The following is a 23,406-nucleotide window of genomic DNA, read 5'->3' on the forward strand; positions in this document are numbered from 1 at the left end:
ATCCACTAATTAGAATTATCAAAATATTTATTTCTGAGTTTCTGAAAATTCAGGTTGAACCAAAAATATTAAGGTGAAGTAAAGGTGAAAGATGCAATGAAATGATAGTCTGTTTCAAATCTGAACTCTCTGTGGGTGATTGTGAATAGCTACATGTGAGGTTTTTGTATCATAGACAGTTGGGATATGAAGTGGGCACCAGTCAGTACTTAATCCCCTCACATCAGACTGTCAACCTATCATAAAGCAGCAGCAAATCAAAACGCTGTAACCATAAGCAGTTACTTCAGCAAATTAAACCTACATCTAGGGATTTGCCAGTGTTAACTCCATAAGGTTAGATATTCAAAAATAAATTTCTTGGTGAAAATAAGTCTCTCACTCTCTCACATGACACATGCCCTGAATTCAAGTTATGTACTTAAAGTCAATCACAACAAACACATCCCAAGGAATCACATCATTTATTTTGCAAAACATATTGAACAGGAGAATGGAAAGTGACATTAAAAAGCCATGATATATTTTTAAAACAATCTTTAAATGTCAGTCCACAAGTAATTAATGTATCCGCAACCTCTACTTTATTTCGGAAACAAAAAAGTTACAAAATAAATACTTTAAAGAGTATTAACCCTTAAAGGACTGATAAAGCACCACCACTTAACATACTTCCTTTAGGGCATACAGGCTACTGTGGATACCAAGAGTTGTGGTTTTTCTCACATTAGCTACATTTTCCTATATTTCCTCCTTTTTTACCTGAAAGTAATACAGTCCTTTGCCAATTGTTGTTCAGCATGCCTTTATCTTTTTTTTGCATAGCTTGCTGTATAAGATACATTATGCTTTATGGCTAAGCCAGTTTAACACAGGACAATTATTATCCTCCCAACGTAATTAATATAAGACTTACTATAATTTGCAATTGCCCCCTTTTTTGAAGTGTCCATATAATAATTAAAAAGTTCCATTAATGCACATCAGCCTTTATCTTTGGGAGGGAGGTACTGAAATATGAAAAAAAGATGGAAATTATGATACTGGTTTCATAAAGCTGTGGTTAGTGCCCATTCAGAGCAATGCATTAACCTTCCTTAGGTAGCAAGAATTTCCACCTTTGAAGGACCATAAGAAAGACTCAGAGTGATTACTGAGGGAAATTAAGAGCAAAGGTTGCATAGACTAGAAATATATTTCATTCCGTACAGCAGCATAGAACAAGAGGAGGCAAATGTAAAAATATGGCTGAGCAGTTTAGTGCTAATGACTGGTGTACTTAAAACAAAAGCAGATGGAAATCTTAGATTTTTCCACTAAAGCCCAATAGAAAATGTTGAAACTGCATTTCATGTATTTGTATTGGAGAAGAGATGTTCTCTAACTCATGACTACAGAACCAAGGCAGGCAGGCAAAGTTGAGATATATATCAACTATATACTGATTTCATTGGAACAAGATTAGAGGTCAAATGGCCTTCTTCTCCTTGGTTCCTTTCACGTCCACTAGCCAATGTCTTCTGGAAGCTGCATTAGCAGTTATTGTGCAGGGTGAATGGCCTATTCACTTAAAATGGGCCTCTGAGAAATGTCCATTGTCTGGGAGTAAGCACAACTTACAGCTTAAAAGTGAATGCAGTGTGCCAATGATGACTTTGGTGCATGGCTTTAGCCAAGAATCTATTTCCTGTTTCTCCTCCTCACTGCTCACTTCTACAGAGAGCGCGTGCAAAATCATCCAATCTTGTCGCAGGAGGAGATGAGTTAAAATAAGACATAGCATGGCAAAATTAAAGACCGTGTTAAAAGAATAACAATTACTTCAGGCCAACAAATTTCCTCTTGTGGTTAGAGTTCACTGTCTAACCTGGTGCTATATTTTACCCACATTTACCAATCCAGATTCTGGGATTCTGTAAGATATCCACAGTTCAACACAAACCACAGTGAACAACATCAATTCCTATTGATTCCCCCCCCCCCACCTCCCCACTTCCTAAATATTTTTTTCAAGCAAATCATCAACCTACAGGTAATTCATCGGCAAAGTCAGTTCTGGAAGGGTTAACCATTGTTCATTGATAACATGCAATTTTAACTGCAATGCTTTGCACAAATAATAACAAATATTCTCATATCCTAAAACTACCAGCACTATCAAGAAATAGTTAAAATTATTAGACAAGACATTTTTAATGCTTTTTCATCATTCAGTGATTAAAGTAACTGTTTAATAAGGTGGCGCTCTTTTGCACACTGTAACTGCCTGTGATTTGAACAGATTACTGTGAGACAACATTTGACAAATTACAATGCTACCTATACCTGTTGGGCACATAAACAGCACAATAAGCTTTCTGCATAATCACCATTTTATGGTGCAAAAATTCCCCACATCTAATATACATAGCAAATTCCATTGTATTACAAGCAGTCATCATACAGCAGATTTAATGTAGTATTTTTATAGCTTTGCATGACTAGTTAGATAAACTCTACATACAGTAATCCCAAATAAAACTCCATAAAGTCTTCATTTTCTTCCCCTTTCCCTTGCTGAATGCTTCCTTCGATTGTCATACATCCAGATAATCTGGAAATTGTGCATGTTACCTGATTTGACATAACAAACATGAGGTTCCTCCTTTCACCTCACAAGATAGTAGCAAGCCATTTGGTATTAAAATGTGAACTTCTAAGTGGAGAGGGTAGTGCTTCAATTCTTCAGTATAATTTGCAGGTGCAACTTGAAGGTTTCAGTGTCAAACTTCACCTACCCCTCTCATCAGTTACATATTTTAGATCACCTGCGAATGTCCTGCAGGATTCAGCTATAAGACACAGTAATGCTCCAGAGAGTTGAACAATTTATCTTGCAGGAGCTGGTAAGATTTGAACTCCTTTAAGATTTTAAGCAGAGTATCCCACTTTAAGATGAGCAATCTGTACTCCAATCTAATTCAGAAATCAAAGATACAATATAGAAATATCAGATCACTTCCAATTTACCTATAAGTATATAAGTTTTAAGTATAAAATGCATGTTATATTTCTGATACATTAGCTTCAAACTATTATTCTACATATACTCTATGTGAGCTGCACACATAATGGCATTCAATCCTTTTGACATTAAAAAGACCTACATTGCAAAGAATTTTATATTTGATTGTTCAAGGGTCGAACACCAGATATTGTGGCTCTAAGGCCAAGGAAGATTGTTCCTCAAACCTGCTGGACCTTCTGACTGAGATGAGTTCCTGAATGGAGTGCTATTTAATACAAAGCTGTGCTCATGTTTTGAGCAGATCCATCACCCAAAGAGGTAGGGAAAAAAAAACATGATATCACCAGATCGCCTGCTGAATGAATGTATTCTTGTCCCTGACCAGAGTAGAACTGACAGAGTTTATAGAGTTCCATGGTAGAGGCCATGTGTACATCATTGTGTTTTTCTTGAAATCAGATGATTCATGCAAATCATCACTGTACAGCCGAGTGGGGTCCTTTAATTATAACACATCAAAGAATTGCAATTGTACATTTAGGCAGGTAAAACTGCTCTGAGAAGATCATTGAAAGTAAAAACATTGCTTTCAACCAGTTTGTTTACATGCTGGATGTCCAAGTTTGTCAGACATTATGAGCCCCAGAAAGATAGTTCCTTCCAGTTTGCCATTGACTTTGGTGCAATTTAACAACCCATGAAAATATTTCCACCATTTTTTGTTGTTGCTTGTAATGAAATGGCAGAAGAAGCTGTTGATTCGCAGATTCAAATTCTACTCACAATGAAGGCCTGCCTTACTAAAGCATACAGTTGTTTGCAAGTGTTCTGTACTGCAAAGCCAGCTCTCCTAATTTGGCATGTTGGCTCCACGTGAACTGAAAGCAGTGGCTATGTACATTCTGGCTTCAGTGCTTGCCAAAGATTGCTTGAGGTGTTTTCTAAAGTTGGTGCTCATGGACATAGGTAGAGTTGCTGCCAGACACGGACCCTTGTTGGGCCGGTGTAAAGTTTGCCAGGGGAATGACCTTCACAGGGTCCTCGGCGTTGGACTGTCTCTCCGAGCCATTGTACAGCTGTTGCCTGCCACTACCTTGGCTTTTATCGAGGTCGTCCTTGCTGCTGGCCCTCCCTAGGGTGTGCCGCCCTTCTGACCTGCCGCCTCTTGCCCAGCTCTGCTGAAATCCAATAGATGACAGGGGAGGGTTTGGCTGCTGGCACTGAGTCAGCGATGGGGGCATCCAACAGTTGTCAGAGTGACCGAGGACGAGGCACTCCTGTGTGCAAGTCTCCGAGGCTTCAGTCAGCACTTTCTGTAGAGACACCTCAACACCTGCAATGCAAGCAAGGATACAGAATTAATCAGCTGAGCAGATCTGTGGGAGTTTCTATTAATTTGTACAATATAGCATCAGTAAAATCATTAGATTAACAGCAGAACAGTAATGAACTTGTTGTGACAGTTGAATATTGTTTAAGACGTGATCATTTAATAAAACTTCATACCAGTAAAAACCTTTTTTCATGTCAAGGTGGTATAGGCTCAGAGTGTTTATATTTATAGGTTTCCAGTAACACTAACCGTCTGCTTGTATCATTTGCATTTGTTCTAGTTTGGTGTCAGGTTTAATCAATCAAGCTTTTGTTATTTACATATCCACAGACCGTTGTGGCTGACAATTTCTGCAGCTGAGGTCATTCAAGTTAGCAAACCAGGCTCATCCACTCCAATGAGATGAATTAAACATGAGCTGTACTGGATAAACTACTCAAAATTTACTAGTGATTCTGTTGGTGCCTTTTGGTCTTGTCCCCTGTGTGGAAATTTAACAATGTCCTAAAGCCCAGGATGTCAGATGTTACTGAATCAATCTTACAAGTGAGAAGCTCCTCCGACCTACTGTTTCACTGGTGTAGTAAATGCAGAATAAAACTCCTGATGCTGGGGCTAAGGCTGGGCCAAGGGGAGAGGATGGAAGAAGGGGTGGGGTTAGTAGAATTAATACAGTGCTGTAGCCTGAAATTGAGGGTGGGGGGGGGTTCGGGGTCAAACGTTGGCAGTCACTAAGTCAGGGAAAATGGTCCATGCTGGGAGTCAGTACATCAAAGTCAGCAAGTGGCAGTTATGGATGGTGAGTGCCACTCAGATAATAGGTGAGTGAATCAGCGTTCAGGTGTCTCGAAGGGTGAGCGTTCAGTTGATTATAGGTGGGTGTTGTTGAATAATTGGGGCTGGGTGCACGGGGTGTGTGCAGGTAAAGGTGGGCTTAGTTTGGAGTGGGAGCAATTGCGCACTAAGACTGGCTGAGGTAAATAACTCAAAGCAGATCCATCTGAGCCAGGTTCCCTGTGATGCACTCTTTAAACTTTGTGCAGCTAAGGAACAAGCAGTGAATGACCTACAACCCACTAGTTCTGTAACTGCTCGACCTGGAACCGCTTAAAGCAAGAATTACATTGCAACTGATGTATTACAACATTAGACCATTGAATCTGGTACAAAAAATGGCTTTTCCATTATTGTCCAGCTCAACATCTGGAGTGGCAGACAAGAATGAGACCCAGGATGCAGCATAAGTGTCTTCTTCTCTGGGAGCATACATAAATTTAGCTCTAAAGAAAGGTTGTACTTCATGACCAAATTTCTGGCTGCTATTTTATTGTTCAAATTCAAAGTAAATTTATTATCAAAGTACATATAGCCATTACATGCAACCCCGAGATTTGCTGGCACACTCACTAAATCCAAGAAACATAATGGAATCAATGAAAGACCACACCCAGCGGGACAGACAAACAACCAATGTACAAAAGACAACAAACTGTGCAAATACAAAAGAAAAAGAAATAATAATAAATACACAATTAATAAATATCAAGAATGTGAGATGAAGAGTCCTTGAAAGTGAACCCCCAAGTGTGGGAGCAGTTCAGTGATGGGGCAAGTGAGTGAAATTTTCACCTCTGGTTCAAGAGCTTGATGACTGAGGGACAATAACTGTTCCTGAACCTGGGGATGTGAGCCTTGAGGTTCCAGTACCTTCTTCCTAACGGCAGCAGTGAGAAGGGAACATGGTCAGGGTGATGGGCACCCCAATGATGGAAGCTACTTTTCTACATCAGTGCTCCATGTAGATGTACTCAATGGTGGGGAGGGCTTTACTCATGAAGGACTGGGCCTTAACCATTACTTTTTGTTATGATTTACCATTCAAGGGCATTGTTGTTTCCATACTAGGCTGTGATGCAGCCAGGCAATATACTGTCCACTACTCATCTATAGAAATCTGTCAAAATCTGAGACGTCATGCTGAACCTTCGCAAACTTCTTAGGATGTAGAAGACTGTCGTGCTTTCTTCATAATTGTAATCTGAAATGAATACAATGAGAAATTTGAAGCTGCTGAACCTCTCTACCTCTGATCTTCCACTGAGGACTGGCTCATGCACCTCTGGGTTTCCTCCTCCTGAAGTCAATAATCAGCTTGCTGACATTGAGAGAGAGGTTATTGTTGTGGCACCACTCAGCCAAATTTTCAATCTCTCTCCTATATGCTGGTTCCTCAATACCTTTAAGTTTCAGATATATTCCAAAATATTTTAAATATTTTCAGAAATGTGCTACCCAGATTTATGTAAATGTTACAGTCCATAAATAATAATATTCTTTGCACAGACATGCATTCTGATCCTGCTGTACATGAGACAATGGATTGTCTTATTTCTTCTGACTAATGCACATATTCTCCCATGCCTAATAAAAGAAGATAATGTTAAAAAAAAATAACAGTTCAAGCATGATCTTTACCTCTCAGCTAAAGTGAAAGCATTTCACAAATACTGAGGTTTAAGGAATCACGATACATGAAAAATATCATTCTTATGCAAGTCATTGCTGATGAGTTGGCTTAGATCCAAGGACCATCACAATATCCAAATTTATTTTATGTATGCTATAAAAATTGTGTCATCTTATCTCCTGCTGTGTTTATGCTCCTGCTCAAAATGAAACACCGTTATTGTTTTATCTATCCCAGTGATATTTCCAGCAATGCAGAACAGATACATTTGAATCTATAGACAGTGTCACACAGTAGCAACATTACCATTAGATAAACATGATACAATCACCTATGGATTAAATTGCTATTTATCCACCACTAATGTTGGTACTCACTTATTATGAGATACACATTTTGAGATGGCAAGATATTGGATCATAAATTACCAATTTTTAGCTAATTCTCCAATATTATATGCCCTTCAATACAATGTGAAAAACATTGGGCTTCTTGTGCATGTTTACTACAATCATAACTAGCTGGTTTAGAAAATATTTTGTATGCTGGTTAATCACATGTAGTATTGACTCAGATACAGACTAGATTGCATTTGATCTGGCCTATACATACTCACCAACTCTTGCCTCAACCTACCAACCCTTTCTGCCACCATCCTCATTACATCGTCCTACAATGGCCATGACTGTACTAATCTATGCAGCCAAGTAGGTCTAAGTGATCTTGAACCATAGTACCCCATTGCAAAGTGGAGTAATTTGCTGTTACCAACTATGTTTCTTATGGTGAAACCTGGTTTGTAAGCATCTAACAACCCTGATGGCCCTTTAACAGCTTGTATGGACAAAGGGTTATTTAATTGTCTCCAAATGTCTACAGTTAGGGACATTTACAAACACTTGGAATAAGATTAAGTTATTTCAAATACTAAAAAAAAAAGAGATAATACATTTATCTAAAGCATCTTTGAAGCATTTAATACACAAATTAACAGAAAATAATAATGTAAATTAAAAGGGAATGAAACATATCTTCACATAAAACCCCTTTCAAATGTATGAGGCTATGATAAATATTACAGCAGTGGGCGGCACAAAGTTAAGCTTGATCAGCTCATGATAATGCAAAGCAGTGGTTGACCTTCAATAGTGAATCCAGGTGTGGATCAAGGAATCAGACTTGATAGTATCTGACCCTGAGTGAATGTTCCCTCAATTTTTTTTTCTTACAGCTCTAAGTAGGAAATTTTTAAATGACTGAAAACTGCATGGCACTTTTTTTATATATATGCATGCTGTGAATATTTAGAATTAAAATTGAAAAATCATGTACTTTTGATTTCATTTATTAAATGAAGAGTATAATGAAATACAGTACAACAAAAAAAACTTTCACATTTCATGAACTTTTTCTTGTCTGTCTGTATTACAAATCTATTATCTATAAACATTGTCCAGATTAATTTTCCAGTCAAATGAAAGATATGTCTTAATCCTCATTAGATTATCCAAGGTTTCAACTTCTAGTCTGTTTCTGGAATTACATTTGATTGAATTTATAAGACTGAATCCATATTCACAGTCAGCATTAGAATCTTGAAATGCTCCAGTGATGTCAACAAGAATTGACAGTTCTTCAAATTCTTCATTTCTAAGCACATAGTTCAACATACCAGTGAACATTTTAATTGAATTAGCCTTAACTTTCTCAGAACCGACAGATTTGAAATCACGGTATTGCTGTGATAGTTTTGGGGTAATGCTTATGTCATAGTTGGTATTAGTAGCTGAGTGTTTTTTTTGTCAGTCATACAACATTTTTTTGTCCAATTTCAAAACTGGTTGCATTTGGAATTGCAACATAGTCAAAAGCTTGCCATTCTTTTAATTCTTTGTCAGGAAATCTACTATATGTGATAAACACACATTCAATGAATCAAATAATTGGTACAGTATTGATGTCAGAACTTAGGGATGCAAGCTGAACTTTCACTTTGTCACTCCAATAAATGGTATTGCCAAGCCCTATCAACTTCCAATCTGTGTTTAGTATTACAATTTGGAACAGTGTTATAACTTGAAACACCGACAATGTAAATATGTTTAAGCTCTAAAATATTTCAAAGTAAAGGCTGTGGGACATTTATTATTTGGAAAATTTAAGGATTATATTCATTAGCACATAATTAATTACAGGGTATTTCATAATTAGACCACAAGACCATAAGACATAGGAACAGAAGTAAGCCATTCAGCCCATCGAGTCTGCCTGCCATTCCATTATGGCTGATCCCAGATCCCACTCAACCCCATACACTTATAAGACCATAAGACATAGATAAGACCGTAAGACATAAGACATAATATATTAACATAGATTTCAAAACTAATCACAAGACCACATATAAAAGAAAATTCCTGCAGTGTGGCAACAAAGGCTGCATGTGTGGAAACACTGAATTTACAACATGGCCTCGTGCCCATGCATCTTAGAGGGTACAGTGCCTTGGGTTCAATCCTAACCATGATCTTGCAATGTGTAGGTACAGTAGTGAGGAAAAGTCTGACTTACATACTGTATGTAGCTAGTACCTCTCCATGGCCACCGGCACAATCTAGTCTTATGGTTTTGGAAGTTTTTTTCAGTTAATGGTATCTATTTTCTCATATTTTGAATTATTTGATTCTCTTTGTCCAGTTTCTTTTTTTTTAATTGATTCACAATTCATGTGTTTTCTTTATGCTTCTCTCTATTGTTCCACAACATGATGAGATACTATAGAGTGAACACTGAAATTCTATGTTTTCAATTCATAGAACTGATCTCACTGTTCAAGTTAAAGGTAAAACTAGAATAATGACAGAAGTGTAAACCTCAATATTATTTGAACAAAACCAGGAACTATTAAATGAGGAAGACTGGAAATTGATTAAAATGCAAATCCACAAAAGGCTTTCAAGTGCCTTTTAACTTCTGGCCAGTGCTTGGTGCCAGAAGCAAAATTGAAAGGCACAAACAAGAAACAAGCAACAAAATGAAAGCACTGTGAGGTCTCAAGTGATTCAAGTTGATTGTAAGGATATTCCTGTTGAATTTATAATGGCAGATGCAATTTTATCAAAGAGTTACGATTAGTAACTGTTATTCCAAATACTCTGAATATGTGTTAACAAGTTATTATTCTTTAAAAAAAGTTACAGAAAGAATATAGTGAATTATAAATCTGAGAAATAAAATCTTTACCAGCTCTTTTAACAAGCCAAAAGATGCATGAATGATGTATAATTTGAAGAATACTGCAGTGGACTATTGATTACTTAATGCTCAAATTGGATCTTTGGTGGATAATGAAAGTTGTGGATGATGCAGAAGGAGTGGCTAACAATGCCCACATTAAAATGACCAGGTGTTTTTACAGTAAAGATGCACACATTCAGAAAGTTTAATATCACAGTTTCTCATGAAAGATTCAAAGGCTTAGTTAGCATTCAACTTCTGAGAGGAGACCTGCATTTGCTAAGTTTACCCAGTTTTTTCCCTCTAACCCCCTGTGGATTTTGACTATCCACATCAATGATATACAAAATATAGTTATAAACAAAGATCAGGCTATTGGATCTCTATAACCACAAACTTCAGAAATGCTAATTGTCAGAGTTCCTTGTGCTAATTAATTAGAAGAACATTTTAGCTATCTAAAGGGATACTACAATTGAAACTATGCTATATCTGAAGAACTGTTTGTGTTACATACAGTATAATCATAGAAACATAGAAAATAGGTGCAGGAGTAGGCCATTCGGCCCTTCGAGCCTGCACCGCCATTTATTATGATCATGGCTGATCATCCAACTCAGAACCCAGCCTTCCCTCCATACCCCCTGACCCCTGTAGCCACAAGGGCCATATCTAACTTCCTTTTAAACATAGCTAATGAACTGGCCTCAACAGTTTGCTGTGGCAGAGAATTCCACAGATTCACCACTCTCTGTGTGAAGAAGTTTTTCCTAACCTCGGTCCTAAAAGGCTTCCCCTCTATCCTCAAACTGTGACCCCTCGTTCTAGACCTCCCCAACATCGGGAACAATCTTCCCGCATCTAGCCTGTCCAATCCCTTTAGGATCTTATACGTTTCAATCAGATCCCCCCTCAATCTTCTAAATTCCAACGAGTACAAGCCCAGTTCATCCAGTCTTTCTTCATATGAAAGACCTGCCATCCCAGGAATCAATCTGGTGAACCTTCTTTGTACTCCCTCTATGGCAAAGATGTCTTTCCTCAGATTAGGGGACCAAAACTGCACACAATACTCCAGGTGTGGTCTCACCAAGGCCTTGTACAACTGCAGTAGTACCTCCCTGCTCCTGTACTCGAATCCTCTCGCTATAAATGCCAGCATACCGTTCGCCTTTTTCACCGCCTGCTGTACCTGCATGCCCACTTTCAATGACTGGTGTATAATGACACCCAGGTCTCGTTGCACCTCCCCTTTTCCTAATCGGCCACCATTCAGATAATAATCCTAATATATGGTGAACTAACTTGAACAAAGGGAGTCACATTTGCTTTTTCTCATTTCAAATGAAATCCTATTGTAGATCTGTAATTTCACTGAAACTGTCTTTTCGAAATTCTTGTAACAATTTATATTTGACAACCTTGAAATTAATACAATCTGTGAATGTGTAACATATCAGAAGGGTCCAATACGGCTGACACAGACACCAAACAGGAAAGGAGAATGACAAAGTGATCTGAAGTCTTGTTTGCTCAGCATGGAAGGAGAGGTAGGGTGAAACTTATCAGTGCAAATGAAAAATTACATTTGCAGCTTTGGTATCAAGAAAGGGGTTTTCACCTTAATGTAAGAACTCGCAGCTTTGAGGTTACTGCGGCAATGAAGGGGACCTGGTCTGGGTTCAACATATGATGGAGATGAACTACTGAGGAAGGTCTGTAGTTTGGTTAGAGTGACTTGTATCAAAAGATTGTACCTCAGTGAACTATCAGTGGATTGACTATTGCAAGAAGCAATGTGAAATTGTACTCAGATCATAAATTGAAGTTGCAGGGAGAGAGAGAGAGGGCACTGTAATGTCAGTTGTTATATTAAGATTACAGTAATCTCAATCTCAAGTACTGTAATGGCACCACAGAATGACTCTTGGATCATTTATTAAATCCCTGGATCAGACCTTTGCACAACTGGCAGCAGCTGAATGCTAATTCACTTTAAATAGGTAAAGGAAGGTAAGAAACCAGTCCAGCAGAGCACCTGATTTTGGTTCATAGCTCAGGTAGCTCAGAAAGTGTCATGGAAGAAAAGTAATTTTCATGCAGATTATATCAGAGAGCATATATTGTTTTATTTACCGAGAAAAGGAGTCAAAACAAAACTATAAAAGTGGCTGTAGAAACAACTGACATCTCACAAAACGGTCACTTGGAAGATTTTAGCTGAACTGCCAGGGCAATGGATTGATAAGGACAAGAATCATATTCTGGGCTGCAGTGTAAATAAAAGTCACTCAGTGTGTTGTCTGCTGGAAGTAAGTATTATTGTAATACTATTAAATCAATACAGTGGAGCTTTACATTGTTGTTAGCAATAAAATTAGTTGAAGACTGTTAATAATTGAACAAGAAGCTGATTATTTTGGAGTAAAACGCCAGCTCTTCTGTACTGATAAGTGCATGCGGAACTGTTGATAGCCATTTTTATCTGTAAATGTGATGAAAGTTTGAAAAGAAATCAATGTGAACTGTGTGCACTGAACGGTTATGATTGGTAAGAATTCTAAAAAGCCCATGCATTATACATTACCATTTACAACAGATCACTCTGAAAACAACAGTTCCACTGACTGTTTCATATTTTACACCAGCTTCATACTAGAAGAAATGTAACGCTACATTAACACTTTGCTTTAGAAATGAATATCAATGGAAAATCTGAATTCATAACATTAATATTTTTGGCAACAACGCAGTTCAAAGAAAATACGATCAATATGTTTTAATTCACATAAAAGATAGGCAGTGACAGCAAAGAAACCCTCTCATGGTTGTTGAAACAGGGTTTTTCTCTGTGGAAATGAAATGAGTCAGATTGCTCCCATCCCTTTGCTGGTCTTTGTCAAGTCTCTGTATGTAATATTGCTGCTGATAGCCTTCCCCTGGGAATAACATTTTATTCATCTACTTCAAAGGCAATATTAAACAATTCAAAAGGAATTTATTCAGGCTTAATGTGGATGTGCCTCATGAGTTAAACCTCACCTTATGAAGAACTGGGATTGGATACCCTTAGGAGATTAGGAATAAAGCAAAAGACTAAATTAATTCTAGGCATCAAAAGTAATACATTGTTAGCAGTTTAGGTGCCCTGACATCAGCGTAAAAATAAAGGAATTCTGCCAAGTTCCACAAAGACCACTGATCTAAAATGTGCCGTTTCTGATACTTGCAATGTAAGTTCTTGATACAGCATCCTGAAACATTGTGAATGAAATATATAGTAATCCCCTTCATTATGTTGAACCTGGATGAATGTCATAAGTAGACCTGAAATCCTAGTTGGATCTACATTGCATGTCAAGTTTCTTGAGGTATTATAGTCAAAAGGGACAGCTGATAACCTGCTGGAGAAAGCAATTTTTCATCTTTGTAGTCAATATTTGTCCTATTGCACCATCTCATAACACATTGGATTTTAAGTAGCAAAAGTGATCTTCTTTCCAGCCAAGATGCTATTAAGGTTTCTCAGAACATAGGAAATCTTCTGACTTTCTTTTAATCCCTGATAGAAAAGAGATTAAAAGGCTAATTTAATAAGTTAAAACAAAAATCACCCATTTTCCACTGAGCTCTTTGATATGTTGTCAAGCTTATTTCTGCAGCAGCTGAATTACACATATCAGGAACACTCCTGGTTCGATTCTTGGCTTGGGCTGGCCAGCTCCATAACATAACATAGAAAATGGCCTCAGACAAGGACTGAAAATAATCTCCCACCACTGTCCAAATGTACAGATGTCAAAAAAGTTGTGAATTGAGCTGATTCCCTTCATGCCCTCTACCAACACCACCAACACAACCTCATACACATGTCCACAATACCATCCACAGATGCTCATAGATGGACAAGAAAGGAAATATTACTTTGAATTACTTTTCTAACTGGGTTGACCATGAACTGGCAGCATTTTTGTTTTGCACTGTACTCTACATTGAGTTCCTTCATGGAAGTTTCTTGAAAGTTTTCAATTATTTTTCACAGCCCAATGTTAATGTGAAAGCCAATGCTGCAAGTGTCCTTTCTCTGCACTTTAAGGTGATTTTAATAAAGCCTTAGTTATTTAATCATTGACTTTCAGGGATCTATGTTATTATGTGTCCAGACTGTTGAAAAAAGTAACACACTTAAAAGATAAAAAGCATGATTAGTTAACTCCAAGTACATAATTTGGCATCTTCAGCAGTCACTTGCTTCCATATTATGTACCAATATTTATGCGAAGTACAGTATGCATATACTACTAATAAATGTACCTAAAAGGATTTACCTATAATTTGATGGCATGCTGGTCAGAGTCCAAGCTGGCCTAGTCCATGCAGATGATAAATTATTTAGAAGGATTCAAAGCAGAGCTACAACACTGATTTTCCATCTCACCAAAAATTGCTTATTCAGGATTTTTATTTAGAAAGTTTCTAAATATTTTAAAGCAGCACAGACAATATGATGGAATTATATAAATTAACCAGAGGAATGAGTTATATGACTATTACTGGCTTGTTTCAGTTTGACAGATTGAGGAAACCTGGACAGCAGGTTTAAACTCTGAAAGTGTGGGAATAGGCTAGCTCTTTATGTAGGAATCGAATGGCTTCAGAGTGTTGGTACTGCATTGTATTAACGGTAACTGAATTAACAGCCGCTGGACTGATACTCAGTCTGATGTCTTGGTTGGTTTTGATTCCTGAGACAATTCCCATTTACCTTTTCACTGGCCATATTCTCAGATTTTTTTTTTTTTTGGTTTTCCCAAGAGATTAGATACAGTGAAATGCAAAACATCACACATCATAAATATATAGTCGACTTGATCAGTGTATTAAACAGAATATAGGCTACCTGGATTCAGATGATGTTAATATGCATATTAGTTCAACCATGAACACTTGCATTGAATCTCTCTGCTTCCAAAATTCAGTCAGTATCATGTATGTGGAGTACATCACACAGCCACTACTTTATTGCACAGTTAATGAAAGCAAGAAAGTATGATTTTCTTTTCCCTAGTGTCTAATGAAGAAATAGGTTGATTGCATTGATGTCAGCAGAGTGCTCCTTGGTGTATAAGATCTTGACAGCGTAACATCAAGGCTTGCTAACTATACAGCGTTCCTTGCTCTGAGTTAAAATGCTACCAGTCTGTATTTTTTTTAAATTAGCACATGAAAAAAGAATTACTACATTGTGTTCAAAACTTCGTTGTTAATATTTCTGGAGAAACTATTTTATCCTCTTAATATCAGGAACTGGTTTGAGAAATTCAAAATGTCAAAGTAATTATGTTCACTCAGTGGCCATTTTATTAGATACAGGAGTGGAACCTGGTGTGGTCTCCTGCTGTTGTAGCCTTCAAGGCTCAATGGGTTGCCCATTCAGAGATACTCTTCTGCACACCACTGTTGCAATGCACGGTTATTTGAGTTACTGCTGTCTTCTTGACCACTCTCATTAACAAGTTATTCTCACCCACAGAATTGCTGCTCACTGGAATTTTTTTTTTGTTTCTTGCTCCATTCTCTGTACACCCTAGAGACTGTTGTGCATGAAAATCCCAGGACGTCAGCAGTTTCTGAGATATTCAAATCACTTCGTTTAGCACTAGCAAGCATTCCACGGTCAGTCACTTGGATCATATTACTTCTCCATTCTGATGTTTGGTCTGAATAGCAACTAAACCTCTTGCCACTGTCTGCATGCTTTTATGCATTAAATTGCTGCCACATGATTGGTGGATTAGATATTTGCATTAATGAGCAAGTGCACAGGTGTACCTAAAAAAGTGGCCACTGAGTGTATTTTGAAGACAGACTTAAAGAAGAAAAGTTAGGAATCATATCCTTTGAAGATTTTCTTTCAAATCTGCATATGTATTAACTGAAGAGAGACAAGACCTAACTACTCCCAGAGAAGGGTATTGCATGAGTGATTTCCACTTGGTGTTCGATGTAGGTGGCAAAGCAGCATGACACAAGCTACTCACTTGTGCAGTTGCATTATTAAGTGGCTCAACACTCTGTACAAGATCCAATATCACAAGGGGTCAGTTCTCCAAAGATAGCATGCATTATAAAAGGATACTTTCTTCAAAGGGAATGGATGAAAGTGAGAATATGATAGCACAACTTGAAGGAAATTTTCCAAAATTACAATGGAGGCCTCGATTTTGAGTCAGTATTTTTGTTTTTGAGTAAGTTAATCTCCCAACCAACATTCTTTGCTCAGCTTCTTGAAATAAATAAGAACCAGTCCTCCGTTCTTAATGTAAATTGCAAGCAATAATCAGTCTGAAGTTAAAAGGACAGCTTTGTAAACAAACAGCACTGTCTACAGAGCACAGACTTTTGGTCCACAACAGAGGGCTGGCTGCTGAAGAGATACAGTCTTAGATACTGCGAGTTTTCTTAATTGACCTGCATCAAACCAGACAAAACAGGCTAAGTTATTTAGTTCAAGGAAGCTTGCAGACCAGTTTGATACCATCACATAGCATATCAAATAGCTGATTGATCAATAGTTGTGAGAATTGCTTCCTTAGTGGGTCATCCGTTACAACATTAATTGTCGGTACTTTGGATCTCTGTTCCCAGAAGCTTTAAGACTATCTATATGAAGTCATCCAAGTGGCATAAAAAAACTGTATAAAGGTAAGAAAGCAGTCAGGCTTGTTAGGAATGATCAAGGGACAACAAGAAGAATGACAGAAAGACGATGTAACTAGAATCCTTTCCTCAGCCTTCCATTTCCGCAATGGACAACCCATTGGTAAGTACCTGTGTTTTGGAAATCCTTTGTTGTAGAAATTGCTTGTAATTTGGAAATTAAGGTAGAAATCCTTGATGAATTTAAAATGTGTTTTCAGAAGTTTATCTGAATTTAAATATGTGTCACTAAAAATAAATGAACTGTATTTAAACTACTTTACTAGCTGAAAATATTTCCTCCTTGGCGGAAGGGAGTGGGGGCAACACTCAAATAGTAGGTCTTGGCAGCTAACTTCATCTTGGAGGATAAACAGGGAAGTGATTCTGCTTTTAAAGGGTAACCTTCCTATATGAGGGCAACCATAGCTATTTATATTGGATAAGGTTTGAGATCTTTGTTGGAGTTCAGAACTTCATGAACAGCAAACTTAATACCATCACAAGAGAAGCGCATGTTGTGTGCATAAAACTTCAAACATTTTGATCACAGCTATTAAAAAAAATCAAGCACATCACTTAAACAACAACAATATTCAATCAATAACTAACCAGAAGTTAGATGATGATTTGATTAAAAATATTTTGTTAGAGGTGTCCTCTAGGTGATCTGTTGTTAAACTGTGCGGAGTTAAAAGAAGACCTTTGTTGGAGCACTGAACAGCAAAATGTCAGCAGTGATGCAAAGTCAACATTAAGTAGTAATTGACATCACTACCTACCTGGTCTTCAGGTGGTCAATAACTCTTCCTTTGCTAACCTCCTCCCCATAGTTACATCCAGCATTAATTACAATGTTAATGCCAAATCAGATTTATTCTGGAGCTGAATAGCACTTTTGCATTGCACAATTTTGGGCTCAAGATTTGATAGAGATTTAAGTACCCAATTATCAGTATTTAGAATCGTTACATCCCTATTCTTATGATTATTTTGACCACAAAGTCCAGCAACGTCAAAATACGTTCTTCCTAATACTGTGACTGAACGTTAAGTAAACCCAGCATGAAGACAGACTATTACACACAAGAGATTCTGCAGATTCTGGAAATCCAAAACAACATACACAAAATGATGAAGGAACTGGACAGAAATAGATGCTGCCTGACCTGCTGAGTTCCTTCTGTTGGAGAGGATATTAAGATACTTTGTATATTTAAACCATGATTGCGGCACATGAGACCACAGCATTTTTCAGCGCTAATAAAACTGGCTTTTCTCAAGAAAACAACTGTTCCCAGGCAAGTTATTAATTTCAAGACCTGAGGCAGTAAGTTGGAACAGTTTGGCCAATATTCATATTGGAGGATCGGACAAATAATGTCACCCAAAACCGATAGGGACTTGATCTTGCTGCAAGGCAGGAGATGTAATCAACATGGTAGCATTGAAATAAGAAATGGGATTTTCACTTCAAAATAATACTTACATGCTGTTCTTTGCAGTTTGGACAATAATGGTTAAGTTAGCTTTTCAAATTGCAATTATTTCCAAAAACTGTTTCAAATCTATGAAAATATAAAGACCATTTTGATTGGAGTTTACTGACCAACTTTATCAAACTTGTTTTTGGAAAAATAAGAGTCTGATTTCTTTTGTAATCAATAGACAAGAAATTCAGCTTTTTTCTAGTGTTACGCAATTGAAAATTTATGACCTCAAAAAAAAACACCATTTTCCAGTTGTTGCATGTCACTCCAAAAGGTCAACCAGGCATTCCTCAAACCTGGTGTAGTTATTACATCATTCATACACAAGATGACATCATTCTCCAGGCATTTCACTTTTTGAAGCATTATTTGGTAATTATGGCTATGTTGTCCTGGGATGGCAAATACTGGTCACTACTGGAACAGCCATGTTTTAATCAATGCTCCACTAGTTTGATTAAAATGGAACAATCTTTAATCAAACATATGGAGCATACACCATGACCCCCCAAAAAAATTCTCACATGCCACTTACAATCCTGACCATTTGAGGCTCTAAAGTTCCTTAAATATCCTAATTTTCTGATCCTCCTAGACTACATATATACCACCTCAACTAACCGTTCTAACCCTCCTAACAATCTAATTGGCTCATGCTCCTAACCCAGTGAACCTCCAAACTTCAGACTTTTACGTATGTCCACTCCTCAATGATCTGAACCATATGCTCCAATCCTTTTTAAAAACCCCTCTCTCCCTCTCTACTTGGCAACCTCATCTTCAGTTTCTAACCTTGCGCAACATTTTGGCAGTATCTGTATTTCAGCTTTATACGTATGCCATAGGTGTAATGAAAGATATATCACTGACGTTAGCTCACAAGCAGGCCTATAGACTACGTTTTTGATTCCTGTCCTCATTCTCCAAACCTTGATTGACTTCTCTGCCTGCTGGTTTCCAAATTCTTGCAGGATTAACATACCCAGTTTCCTTGTGGTAGCTACACCTATTTATATATTCACTCTACAAATGCTTTACTTACTTTTATATTCCCATTGATTTCTCCTTGATATTGTTTCCCACACAAAAGACCATCCACTGCCATCAAAATTCATTGCTTTACAACCTTGGACTCAGATCTTGGATCTAAGATCTAAATTGTAAACCGGAAATATCGACTGTTGTTCAGTTTATTCTCATACAAACTGGACCTTTTAGTGTCCTCCCACTTCCAGTTTGACTGTTTTGGCACCTAGTTGCTCTCTCTGTAAGGATCTGTTGGGCCTGCCTTTGCGATAAACATGTATGTATTATTGCTGAAAGATGTACTGAATTGCAACAAGAAAATCATGCCAGTTAACTTTCTGTTGCTGGTGAAAAACTGTTGTCAGGACACAAGGTCCAAAATGATAACTATCTCTGAAAACAAAAGTGGCAGGAAAGAATGAGAGAAAGAGAGAGACAGAAAGACAGAAGAAGAGAGGAGAAAACAGATCACTTGCCTATTCAACCATCTTTTAAATTCTCAGATATCAAAACTGCTGTATGTTGTACTCTATCTCTAATACTGGATTTCTGTAAAGGAAACTAGTTTCTGGAAATTAAATACAATGCACAGCACTGTTTTATGTTCATGTACAAGCACGGAAGAAAAAATATCCAGAAATATGAGAGAAATCTAGAAGACAATTTATAGTAACATAAAGTGAAAGATTGAGAAATGAATCAGTTAGAAAGAAATGCTAATCATTCAATGTCTGTGTGCACCAGAGAGAGTGAAGATGGATTTTTTTAATGTTATACTTGCATAATGAAAGATTACAGCCAGTTAAAGTTATAACTGCCTTATATTAGTAAGGATTATAACAACTTCTGGCTAATGTTATATTCTGTGCTGATCTTGAGGATGAACCTTGCAAATGACTCAATTCTATTTACAATGTTAGCTTATTATTGCAGGGAATTTGGATCTAAAAAGATAGAAATGATTAAAATTATGAAATCTGAATACAACTTGATTGGATTTTGATCACATTTGATTAAGTAGGAGTTTTAAAAAAGACTTCAATGAAACACTTTGTAATAGGCTTGTTAGCAAAAAGAAGACCACAGAACAATAATGGCAGTAGCAGCACTGACATAGAATGTTTCAAAGTGGAGAGAGGTGTATTGTGCAATTGCCAAGGATTGGCACAGAACCACCGCTGCTTTGATATATGTGAACGAGTTGTATTTTGGGTTACAGGGCACAGTCTTGAAATGTGTGAAGACTGTACAGTAAATACTTGATAGATTTACTGCAATAAACTCTACCCCAGCAATTTATCTTAAATGCAACACCATAAATAGTCTTCATTTTCACAAAACCAGTCACAGTGTTGTTCTGCCTCATGACAGATCTAATGCACTCTAATCATCGCTTTGTGATGACAATAACATTATTTTGACCATTGCTGCCATTCTATGTATAACAAAATATTGAAAACAGAGCACTTGAGATTTGAGTCTTCATCAAAGTTGATAAATGCCTCATTTTATAAAATATCAGTACGTAACCTGCTACAAAACATCCATGCCTGTGCAATACTGATCTGTCCATTAGCCATTTTTCAGCTCTTATGTGGAAATAGATTTATAAAAGGAGAAGTATAAAAGAAAGACACATTATGAGGCTAAGAGGTGAAAGGGGAGATATTTGTCTTTGTTCACTCCCACTAAGGACATGTCAGAGTTTTGTTATACCTTGGCACATTTATGTCTATGGACTTAAGTGCAATTGATTGTGTAAAGATTTACCCAAACAATGACTGATACTTTCATACATGCTATGGTAGCAACCAAGATGAATTCCTCCACATAATTCTATTTTCTGAGCTCATTTGACCAGGGAAGCTTCAGTTTTTCAATGACAAGAAAATCTGCAGATCTTGGAAATCCAAAGCAAAACATACAAAATGCTAAAGGAACTCAGGAGGTCAAGCAACACTTACGGAAAAGAAAAAAGTCGACGTTTTGGACCACAACTCTTCGTCAAGGCTGAAAAGGAAGGAGGAAGGAGTCAGACTAAGAAGGTAGAGACAGCGCAGGAAGAAGTACAGGGTGGCAGGTGATAGGTGAAACAGAAACACGGCAAGAGGGTGAAGTAAAGAAGTTGAATTTGATTGGTGAAAGAGAAAAAGGGCTGGAGAAGGGGGAACCTAATAGGAGAGGACAGAAGACCATGGAAGAAAGAGAAGGGGGAGGAGCACCAGAGGGACATGATTGGCAGGTAAGAAGATAAGGTGAGAGGGGGAAACAGGAATGGGGAATGGTGAAGGTGAGGAGGAGGCAATTACCAGAAGTTTGAGAAATTGATGTTCATGCCATCAAGTTGGACGCAGATGGAATATAAGGTGTTACTCTTTCAACCTGACTGTGGCCTCATCACTGTAGTAGAGGAGCTATGGACTGACATGTTGGAATGGGAATAGGAAGTAGAATGGGAAATACACTTTGCTTGTTGCTCAGCAGCCGGGGTGGAGTTGAAGCGCTCGGCAGAGATGGTGCTTGGTGCTCGGTGTCGGAGGCTCTAAGTTTTTGGACAGACTCAGAATCGGCTGTGGTTGGGTGCTTCCAATGCATCGGCAGTTGTCGGCGCCTGGAGTTTTATGGCAGGGAGAGTTTCTCCCTTTTGCTGCCTGCTATCGGGACTATCGGGAGTCGATTGGAACTTTGAGACATTTTTTTACCGTGCCCATGGTCTGCTCTTTATCAAATTATGGTATTGCTTTGCACTGCTGTAACTATAACTATATGTTACAATTATGTGGTCTTGTCAGTGTTAGTTTTTGGTTTGTCCTGTTTTTCTTTTGTGATATCACTCTGGAGGAACATTGTATCATTTCTTAATGCATGCATTTCTAAATGACAACAAACGAGGACTGAGTGTCCTCATAACCTAATCTAATCTAAATGGGTGGCCACTTGAAAATCCCACTTTTTGCGGTGGATGGTGTAAATGTGCTCGGTAAAGCAGTCTCCCAATCTACCTGGAGCCTTAGCAATAAACAGGCAGTCACACTTGAAATACCGGAAACAGTAGATGACTCTAACAGATTCGCAGGCGAAATGTCACCTCATCTGAAGTGTCTCGGCCCGAAACGTTGACTGCACCTCTTCCTAGAGATGCTGCCTGGCCTGCTGCATTCACCAGCAACTTTGATGTGTGTTACCTCATCTGAAGGACTGTTTAGGGCCCTGAATGGTAGTGATGGAGGAGGTGTAAGGGCAGGTGTGGCACTTGTTCTGTTTGCAAGGATAAGTGCCAGGAGGGAGATCAGTAGGGAGGGAGGAGTGGACAAGGGAGCGATCCCTGCGGACTGTGGAGGGGAGGGAAAGATGTGCTTGGTGGTAGGATCCCATTGGAGATGGTGCAAGTTAGGGAGAATTGTGTTTTGGATGTGGAAGCTAGTGGAGTGGTAGGTGAGAACAGGAGGAACCCTATCCCTGGTGGGGTGGCGAGTGGAATGGGTGAGGGCAGACTTATGTGAAGTTGAAGAGATGCAGGTGAGGGCAGATTTGACGGTGGACGAAAGGAACCACCTTTCTTTGAAGGAGGAGGACATTTCAACCATTCCAGAATGAAAAGCCTTATCCAGAGAGCAGATGTGGCAGAGACAGAGGAACTGAGAGAAGTGAATGGCATTTTTACAAGTGACAGGGTGGAAAGAGGTCTTGTCCAGATAGCTGTGAGAGTCAGTGGGCTTATAAAATATATCAGTAGATAGACCGTCTTCAGAGATGGAGACAGAGAGATTGAAAAAGGGGAGGGTGGTGTTGGAAATGGACCAAGTAAATTTGAGGGCAGGGTGGAAGTTGGAGGTAAGGTTGATGAAGTCAACGAGCTCAGCATGGGTGCAGAAAGCAGCAGCAATGCAGTCATAAATGCAGCATAGGAAGAATTGGGAACCGTTGCCTATGTAGGCTCGGAACACGGACTGTTCCACGTAACCGACAAAAAGGCAGGCATAGTTGAGACTCATATGAATGTCCATGGCTACATAATTGGTTTGAAGGAGCCAAAGAAGAAATTGTTGAGGATTGAGAACCAGTTCCACGAGATGGAGGAGAGTGGAGGAGGAGGGGAACAGGTTGGGCTGTTGTCCAGAAAGAAGCAGGGAGATTTGAGGCCCTC

The 23,406-nt window shown here is 38.2% G+C and overlaps 1 protein-coding gene across 1 annotated transcript in view; it reads right to left on the reverse strand.

The window, feature by feature from the left end:
- Positions 1-1,961: 1,961 nt before the first annotated feature.
- The window catches only part of pcdh11 (protocadherin 11), an 828,012-nt gene continuing 806,567 nt past the window's right edge, over positions 1,962-23,406 (reverse strand). Inside the window, exon 4 of the mRNA XM_063060629.1 lies at positions 1,962-4,340. Within this exon, the coding sequence (XP_062916699.1) occupies positions 3,949-4,340 (392 nt within the window). The 3' untranslated portion in view covers positions 1,962-3,948. The remainder of the gene's footprint in view (positions 4,341-23,406) is intronic.

The sequence above is a fragment of the Mobula hypostoma genome, chromosome 10 (genome assembly GCF_963921235.1).
Source record: "Mobula hypostoma chromosome 10, sMobHyp1.1, whole genome shotgun sequence".
NCBI lineage: Eukaryota > Metazoa > Chordata > Chondrichthyes > Myliobatiformes > Myliobatidae > Mobula > Mobula hypostoma.